At 42.8% G+C, this 10111-nt stretch overlaps 1 protein-coding gene across 4 annotated transcripts in view; it reads right to left on the bottom strand.

The window, feature by feature from the left end:
- The window catches only part of TAF4B (TATA-box binding protein associated factor 4b), a 186594-nt gene that overhangs the window by 22076 nt on the left and 154407 nt on the right, over window positions 1-10111 (bottom strand). Inside the window, exon 16 of one of the 4 annotated variants that reach the window (XM_025273153.3) lies at window positions 5431-5673. The exons of the other annotated variants lie outside the window; for them this stretch is intronic. Within the exon in view, the coding sequence (XP_025128938.2) occupies window positions 5639-5673 (35 nt within the window). The 3' untranslated portion in view covers window positions 5431-5638. Of the gene's footprint in view, window positions 1-5430; window positions 5674-10111 lie in introns of those variants that run through there. 4 annotated transcript variants of the gene reach the window in all.

Here is a 10111-nt window from a genome sequence, read left to right as displayed (position 1 = left end):
TTGCTCTATGATTTTTTACTGGTAATCCACTCTCCGTGGGTAAAATTTCCTAAAAGCAATAAAGCAAAGGCTCTGCTTTGGGACTTTCTGCTGGTTATTGTCGTCTCTTTAACATTTACCCAGCACTCTCTCCAGGCAGTTAGTATTGTCCCAACCAAACCCTGCACGCAATTCTGTGCCCTTTGTTCTTTTCTGAGCGCTTAGGCCCATTTATACAACTCCAACCCAATTGCACATTTTTTTCTACAGAAACTCTGATCCATTTCAACAGAGCAAACACATCACAAGTTATGTTCACAATTTTAGGCCTTACAGTGAAATAGATTCCTGGATACCAAAGTACTTCAGCAGAGAGCTGGTCAATCAAAATGTAATGGAGTTACAATCTTATTTTTTGCCCTGCATTTAATTATACAATATATACAGTTATCCATATTTCACCTGTTGTCCCAATCAGGATCTTTATGGTGGTGGTGTTTAGTCACTCAGTCGTGTCTGACTCTTTTGCAACCCCTTGGACTGTAGCCCGCCAGGCTTCTCTGTCCATGGGATTTCTCAGGCAAGAAGACTGGAGTGAGCAGCCATTCCCTTTTCCAGGGGATCTTCCCAACCCAGAAATCTGCATCTCCTGCACTGGCAGGTGGATTCTTCCCCACTGAGCCACTGGGGGTAGAGTTGGGGGTGGTTAAGCAAGGGTCTTTATAGCTATATTTGTTTTCTCCATAGAGGGTGAGATCAAGGCTCAGTACCGCTTTGATTACTAATGTCTTGTAGACTCTAATTTAGAAAGGTTTCCCCATCTTTTCTTTCTTTCTTTTCCTGTGTTCCATGAGATTGGTTTTGAAGAGAGTAAATCAGTTGTTCTGGAGTTGGTTGCATAATCTGGATTTGTCTGCTTGGTTCTTCACTGGTAGAGTCAGATTAATTTTTTTGCAAGAAGACTACATAGCTGATGTTACTTCCTCAATATATCACATCACAAGGGTTTGTCTGGCCCATGATGGTGATGATAAATTTATTTCTATTTTTTGTTTTTATTTTTGCTGTTATAGATCTTATTGCATGTCAGTTGTGGTTTCCCTTTGTTGATGGTAATTCTGAACACTCAGTTGAGGTCACAGTCACCAGATTTCTCCAATGTAAAAGCGTCTCTTCCCTGTGTAATCAACAACTAGTCTATGGGATGAAATTGTGAGATTGGAAATGCCCTGTACTTCATTCGCACTTTCACGGAATGGTTTTAACATTCATTGGTAATCTTTTCCTGAATCAGTCATTACCTTGGTGATTATAAAAGTGTACTTCTCAAAAAGCTACTAACCAGTCCAAAGATGTACGAGAAAATAAGACATCACGTTGGGTGTCAGGGTGACTAACTCAGATGCCTACAAGGGCCAAGTGAATCACAGGAATCAGGAGGCAGACAGACACCAGCATGTGTGACCGGTTCAAAGGGACAGCCCCTCCTCCACTCCAGCAGGTTCTCCAGCAGAACAAGAGGCCTGTATCCTTAAACCTCTCATTTTCCTGGAAAAACCTGGAAATCTAGATTTTTATGTGCAATCTCTAAATGTATGTGTTAGAATGAACTGTTTTTTTCCCCCAAAATGTACAGACCACGCAAGACATCTGTGCGGTTTGTCACTCTGAATATTATGAAAATAATGAAACAGTTTGAGATATTCTAGAAAAATTCCATTTAGGTTGTATCATAAGTGATGGCACCAGAACTAAATTGTGTGAGAACATGACTTTTATAACATCTGGATGTTTAAGACAAGCTTTTAGTCATAATATAATTTGATCATAAAGATTTAAATCCTGGTGTGTAAATGACAATTGTGATTCAATCTACCTCCATTCCAGCCTACTATATGCCAGGCACTGCGCTGGGGCTTTATAGATGTTCTTCAGTCCTTGTAGAAACTCAGTGAAGTTGGCATTATTATCCCAGTTTTACAGATAAGATCATTGGTATGTTAAAAATGCCAAATGCCACAACACACTTGTAACAACACAAACACACACACACACGCATTTGATAAGTACCTTAGACTCAACTCTTTCTGGTTTTCTAATTTATGCCAAAAATTTATTTTGGGGGCTACCCTGGTGGTTCAGTGGTTAAGAATCTGCCTGCAATGCAGGGGGCATGGGTTCAATCCCTGGTCCAGGGACTAAGATCCCACATGCCTTGGGGCAACTAAACCCGTGTCCTACAACTACAGAAGCCCACACACCCTAGAGCCTATGTTCTGCAACAAGAGAGGCCACTGTAATGAGAAGCCAGTGTCCTGCAACTAGAGAGTAGGCCCCACTCACCACAATTAGAGAAAGCCTGTGCCCGCAGCAACAGAGAGCCTGTGTGTCACAACAAAGAGCCAGTGGCAATTAGTTGACTAATTAATTCAATTAATTAATTAAAAAACCTTTGCTCTGTCATTGGCAACTTCAGTAAGTTCATTATAAAGGCACTAGACAAAAATCTGGCTGCAGCAACTTACTGTGTGTGCCGTTCAGTCGTGTCTGACTCTTTGGGACCCCATAGGCTGTAGCCCGCCAGGCTCCTCTGTCCATGGGATTCTCCAGGCAAGAATACTGGAGTGGATTGCTTTGCCCTCCTCCACAGAATCTTCCCGACCCAGGGACTGAACCCACGTCTCTTACGTTTCCTGCATTGCAGGCAGGTTGATTCTTTACCACTGAGCCACTGGGGAAGCCCTATTTACTGGCTATAGGGTAGAAGTCATTAAGCCCCGAGAAGATGCTGTCTCTGACTTTGTAACCATCAGGGAACAGTTCTCAGAAGTTTACATTGGTTCCACGTACCCCAAACTTGCCCATTCATAAGACATAAAAAAAGGCACTTATTAAAGCTACTGTATCCAGCCCCCCACCCCCAGCAGTCCCCAACTCCCCTTCTCCTCACCAATGTCCTGAATCTCAGTCTTGAACTGATGAGCCTGGGAATCTGTATTTTAACAATGCCCATCACAGGCGACTCTCCAATCAGCAAGTTTGGAAAATACTGGGTGAATTTACTGTGTCTGTCAACTTAGACTGAGAATAGTAGATGAGAACCTTCTGGGGATACTTTTTGACTTGCCTTTTTATGACTTCATTGATGTTGATTAAACAATAGTTGGCTTCTCCTGTTTGCTTGAAGGGCCAGATTGAATACTCCCAATAGAGTTACTGGGGTGGGGAAGTACTTTACTGAAATTTAACAGGAGGGCCCTCATCCTTTCCTGCCTAGTCCTGTGGAATTAGTCTACCAGCTACAGAATCCTTTCACTGCCTCTTAACAAGTTACCGGAAACTTGAATGAACCTTACAACAGAGAAGTACTGTAGCATCTGCCACTGTGACAGTAGCCGATGACAGGTGTAGGAACCCAACATTTCCCATCTATTTTAATCTGTGTGAGTTTCTTTGAAATGTAAATGAAGCTTTGACCTTCAGAATCTGAAGAAGTATGTACATCTATAACTAACCATTTTAACACAAAACTCCTTGGCATATGCTTTAAAAATGCCAGATTCAGAGAGCTCAGTCTGACTCTGTTTCACACGACTTCAGGTTCATTCTCTCTCTCCCTACCCCGCTCCCCGTTCCCCTTTCTCCCTCACTCTCAGTGTGAAACACAGTATTTCACTCCTCCCAATCTGTCGATCAGATCGTGCTTGTCAGAATTAGGAACAGACAGTCCAGGTATTAAATTATACTGTTGGCTAACAGGACTAGGCTTCCCAGGTGGCTCAGTGGTAAAGAATCCACCTGCCAAGGCAAGAGACCCAAGAGATGTGGGTTCGATCCCTGGGTCAGGAAGATCCCCTGTAGTAGGAAATGCAACCTACTCCAGTATTCTTGCTTGGAGAATTCCATGGACAAACGGGCCTGGTGGGCCACAGCCCATGGGGAGACTCTACAGTCCACAGGGAGTCAGACATGACTGAGTAGCTGAGCACACATACAACAGGACTTAAAAGCCAGAGGAACCTTTGCTGTGCATTCCACTCAAACTCTGGAACTTGACTCAGAAAGCCTGTTCTGGAAGCTGAAGACCAAATCTTTGTCAGGAAGCCTTGCCTTAGTTGGAAAAGAAGCAAGATCAGTAGGGACAGTTTATTACATCAAATGAGGATGCTCAAAAGGATCATTTGCAGATCTGCAGATTAAACCATCTATTTGATGGCACTGGTTTTTTTTGGGCCACACTGCATGGTTTGCAGGATTTCAGTTCCCTAACCAAGGATTGAACCTTGGGCCCTTGGCAATGAAAGTGCAGAGTCCTAACCACTGGATTGCCAAGGAATTTTCTCCACTGGTTTTCCTATTAGGCAGCAGTAATGGACAGCTGGATTGGCAACAGGAAATGGTGGGAGATGGATTGCCTATGGGCCATAACATTTAAGTTTTGCATCCATTGAAAGTGAAAATGAAAGTCGCTCAGTCGTGTCCAACTCTTTGCGACCCCACGGACTATACAGTCCATGGAATTCTTCAGGCCAGAATACTGGAGTGGGTAGCCTTTCCTTCTCCAAGGGATCTTCCCAACCCAGGGATCGAACCCAGGTCTTCCACCTTGCAGGTGGATTCTTTACCAGCTGAGCCACAGGGGAAGCCCAAGAATACTGGAATGGGTAGACTCTCCCTTTTCCAGCAGATCTTCCTGACGCAGAAATTGAACTGGGATCTCCTGCAATGCAGGTGGATTCTTTACCAACTGAGCTATCAGGGAAGCCATATATTTGAAATGGTATTATATGATTTAAAATATTGTTCTATAGTCATGTTCTCAAATATGTGGCCTCTTAATATACATAAATGGGCTTCCCAGGTGGCGCTAGTGGCAAAGAACACCCCCTGCCAGTGCAGAAGACATAAGAGATGTGGGTTCGATACCTGGGTCTGGAAGATCCCCTGGAGGAAGGCATGGCAACCCACAAGTATTCTTGCCTGGAGAATCCCATGGAAAGAGGAGCCTGGAGGACTATAGTCCATAGGATCGCAAAGAGTTGGACACGACTAAAGTGACTTAGGACACAATATATATAAATACCGGAAAATTTGGAATTTTGTTCAGTAGGTTGTGTATTCATGAAAATAATTCAGTTATAGGTCTTACTTTAAGCATAGTAGATATATTTCTGCAACAGATCATTGACCTAGTCTTTTCCTTACTACCATCATAACTGCAAAGTCAGAGCTAGTTCCTACAGCTCTGGAGTCGGGGGAGCTACATACACACACCCCAAATCTTTCCTTCCCGTAGCTTTTTGCCTCTCTCCAGTCTGCATTAACCATCTCCACCCCCAATCTTGCTCCTTGGATCTTTTCTTCCAAGCAAAGATACTCAAGTGAAGGATCCAAATACTTCTATAAAATCACTAGAAGCTTTTGTGTTAATCTACAAAGAAAATGATTTACCTAAACCAAAAACACTGACAAAGCAGCTGGTATTTCTCGGGATCCATGGGAAAGCTCCATGGCAGTGTGAAGCCAGGTCACTCATTTCTCGGTTTCTCACCCCAAGGTGTGAACATCTTTTTGGGGGTGTCAGTGCTCCTCTTGGCCTCCTCTTTCTCCCTGGATGATCTCAGCCATAGATGGGTTCCCCATCACCTGTGCTTCAGGCTCAATTTATCCCAGAGCTTCGGGCAGGGTAGCCAGCTGTGAGGATACAGTGACAAGTAAGATATGGTCCTGCCATTCGACTTCAGTTAGGCAAGTGAATAGCATGTAATCAGATCACTTTAATGTGTTCTGTGATAAGCTATGACAAATGTAGGGTCTGTACAATGTTTCCGTTTTACGATCTAGAACTGATCTTGTTTTTAGCCGTAGCCCCGTCCTTTCTTCCTTTAAATTTCTTATCTCAATTCAGATGCTTTCTTCCATCCAAACCAGGAATCAATTTCCTGTCCTCCCCACGTTAGCTGGTCACCAAGTTCTACAGAAAGTATCTCCTGAGCATTTCTCAAACCAGTCTCTTCCTCTCCATCCCTTTTACTACTTCTCAGTGTCATATTATCAACTCCTCTTGTTGTGCTTGTGCTTAGTCGCTCAGTCATGTCCAACTCTGTAACCCCATGGACTGTAGCCCTCCAGGCACCTCTGTCCATGGGGATTCTCCAGGCAAGAATACTGAAGTGGGTAGCCTTTCCGTTCTCCAGGGGATCTTCCCAACCCAGGGATCAAACCCAGGTCTCCTGCATTGCAGGCATATTCTTTACCAGCTGAGCCACAAGGGAAGCCCAAGAATACTGGAGTGGGTAGCCTATCCCTTCTCCAACAGATCTTCCCAACCCAGATATCGAACTGGGGTCTCCTGAATTGCAGGCAGATTCTTTACTGTCTGAGCCACCAGAGAAGCATCAACTCCTCTTATGTGGACTATTTCCATAAGGTTTTTTTTTTTTAGAATTGTTTTGATGTGGACCATTTTCAAAGTCTTTATTGAATTTGTTACAATATTGCTTCTCTTGTTTATGTCCTGGGTTTTTTTGGCCACAATACATTTGGGAGCTTAGATCCCCAACCAGGGATCGAACCCCTACCCCCTGCATTGGAAGGTCAAGTCCTAACCACTGGACTGCCAGGGAAGTGCCTCAATAAGATCTTAATAGGTTTTTTTGGCCAGGAATTGGGTGTGTCATTCCTAAAATGCTTCCTCCACATTGCAGCTTCTCACTCCCCTGATAAAAGCTCAAACATTGCTTCCTCATTGTTTTCAGAATCCTCTTGTTTCCTTAGTGTGGTATACAAGGCTCTCCGCCATCTAACTCTCAGCCTGTACAGAAGTACAGGAGATTTTAGCTCTCCCCTTTGTCATATTGGATGGATTTCCCAGGTGGTGCTAGTGGTAAAGAACCCACCTGTAAAGCAGGAGAGATAAGAGATGCAGGTTCGATTCCTGGCTTAGGAAGATCCCCTGGAGGAAGGCATGTCAACTCACTCCAGTATCCTTGCCTGGAAAATCCCATGGACAGAAGAGCTTGGCAGGCTATAGTCCATAGGGTCACACAGATTTGGACACAACTGAAGCAACTTAGCACACACACACATGTGTTGTATTGTTTGAAGTCTCCCTGCTTTGGAATACATACATCCTCTTACCTGCTTAATCACCTTCCCCTCATCCTTGAAGATTCCCTTTACACATTCCCATGTGTCCCTCAGCTGGGCAACCCCTCTAAAGCATCCTATTTGTATTTTAGTATGACACTTATATCACATAACGTTGAAATATTTATTTATATGTCTATATCTAATGGCCAAACTTAAGGTCATCAATGGGAGAAATCTGACTTATTTATATTTATGTCACACCTGCTACTGCTACTGCTAAGTCACTTCAATCGTGTCCGACTCTGTGCGACCCCATAGACGGCAGCCCACCAGGCTCCCCCGTCCCTGGGATTCTCCAGGCAAGAACACTGGAGTGGGTAGCGGGTGCTAAAGAAATTATTTGTTGATGACAGATGAAATAAACAAATGATGTCTATTATGCCTAGAAAAGGCAGAGTCTGTGTCTCATATTACTAACTGCATCACTTGGAGAGATTGTTAATCCTCATAAACACTAGATTAAATGGAGAGATTGTTCATTCTCATAAACACTAGATTAAATGAAAAGTAGATGTAAAGGAATGGACATACAATAGGGAATCCATTATTAGTAATATTAAATTCTTCAAGCCCTGTAGGTTTTTTTTTAATATTTATTTATTTGGCTGTGTTGGGTCTTAGCTGAGGAACGTGGGCTCTTTGTTGCGGTACGCGATCTTCTCTCTAGTTGCAGTGCTCAGGTTTATTTGCCCCACGGCATGTGAAATCTTAGTGCCCCCACCAGGAATCAAACCCAAATTCCCTGCGTTGGAAAGTGGATTCTTAACCACTGGACCACCAGGGAAGTCCTCCCACTATTGGTGTTTAAATGTGTACTTCGGATTTTGCCCAATTAAAAGCCTTGGAGGACTTCCACATTTGACCAAGATGGAGTAACACATTTACTCTCCCACCCGAAACAACTGAAAAATCAAACCAAATACACGAAACAGAGGTTTTCAAGACACTAGCTACCAGGCAGTAGAGGACAATGAGGTCTGAGAGGTGGAAAACAAATGAGGTGGTCCCTACAGTGGCCCAGGCTAACCAATGGGCATCGCGCAGGGAAAGGGCAGCCCAGGCAGAAGCCAGCGGTCCTCTTGAGTTGAGAGCTGGAAGCCAAGAAATCTAGAATTTATGGAGCAGAGTAATGGAAAGCAGAGAGCTACACCCAGAGAGAGAAAACCAAAGAACTGAAGAGGGTCTTCAGCTGAGTACTGATCAGTGCCTGTGGCTGAGGAAACTGCCCAAGGCTAAGTAAAGACCATGTAGAAGGATTAGAAAAACTATTGCAGATGCAGAGCCAACCAAAGTTCCTATTCCCACCAGTCAGTGTGGAAAACCTCGTAATTAATGGCATATTGGCTAGAATATTAGAATGCCTTAGTGGTAGGAAAAAATTAGCCATAAACTAAACATAGCTCTGATCTCACCTAGCAAAGCTTAAAACCAAACCCCAAAGGGATCAAACTATTTCCGAGTAACTCAACCTCAATGCTAAAACAAGTTCAAGAATATTTATAGGAATACAAATATATCCAGCACTCAACAAGGTAAAATTCACAATGTCTGGCATCTAATAAAAAATTACCAGGCATGCAAAGAAGCAGGAAAATTCAACTCATGGTAAGAAGAAAAATCAATCTATCTAAACCAACCAAGAAATGATAAAGATGATAGAATTAGTTGACAAAGACATTGTTGTTTGGTCACTAAGTTGTGTCTGACTTTTTTTGACCCCATGAATTGTAGCCCGCCAGATTCCTCTGTCCATGGGATTTCCCAGGCAAGAATACTGAAGTAGGTTGCTATTTCCTTCCCTGAAAAGGACATTAAACTATATTCCATATGTCCAAGAAACTAAAGTGAAAACTGAACATATTAACTGGTGACATGGGAAACATAAAAAAGAACAAAGTCAGATTTCCAGAAAGAAATGTTATCATGCCTGAAAAACAGACCTGATAGAATTAATAGCAGATTACACACTAGAGAAGAAAAAATTAGTGAACTTGAAGATAGAGCAATAGATACTATCTAAAATGAAACATAGTTTTCTTACAAGGCTGAAACAAAATGAACAGGGCATTGCTGAGCTGTGGGGCAACTTCAGCCAGCCTACTAGAAATGCAACTGGAGTCTCTATTCAGGAGTATGGGGAGAGAAACAGAAAAATACTTGAAGATAATGGTTAAATATTTTCCAAGTCTGAAGATGACTGTCAACCCACAGACCCAAGAAGCTCAGTGAACTCCGAGGAAAAGAAACTCCAGCCAGATAGTCGGTACCAGGGATGAGCCAAAGAATAAATGGATGACGGAGCCCACATTCCAGCCAGGTCTGGCCACCTGTCACACCCAGGTTCCACAGACTCTGTGGGGTTCTGGGAGGCTCACCAGATTGATAAACAGGTTGGACGAGGCTTGTGTGAAAATTTCCTGGGCCCCTGAAAGTATCTCTAACAGGTTGAATTACCCTCCAAATTACACGTTTGCAACCCAAACACTTCCCAGCAGTACTTTTAGATTAAAAAATAAATTATATTTTGTTCCTCTCTAAGTGAATTATAATAAATTTTTTGAAAAACACTCCTTTTTTTGACAAACCATCTGACTTTCAAAATTAACTTTTTAAAATAGATTGTTAAATTCTGTATTTCTTTTAAACTAAGAGCATTTGCCAGAAAGTCAAAAATAATTAGGGCTTGTATTTCAAAGATGCTTTATGTGTGGCAACATGCTGGAACACTGGCTGCATTAGCTTGAGGTTGGGCTGCCTTCTCTTAAGTATCAGGAAGTAACTATAGGGTTAAATAGAGCGATGCAATAGGGGTGGAGGAAAGAGACTAAACAGTCTGATCTTTCCCTCTGCCTCTCCAGTCTGAATGCGCTGATAAATGAGTTCATCTACCACACAAAATAGCCTTTGTTTTATTTGGTGGCTTACTGGCTTTCCACAGCTAAGGAGAGAGGTAATAATGGTTTGCCTTAACTTGCCTACT

This window comes from Bubalus bubalis, chromosome 22, assembly GCF_019923935.1.
Source record: "Bubalus bubalis isolate 160015118507 breed Murrah chromosome 22, NDDB_SH_1, whole genome shotgun sequence".
Lineage (NCBI taxonomy): Eukaryota > Metazoa > Chordata > Mammalia > Artiodactyla > Bovidae > Bubalus > Bubalus bubalis.
This window is presented reverse-complemented; position numbering and strand designations above follow the sequence as displayed.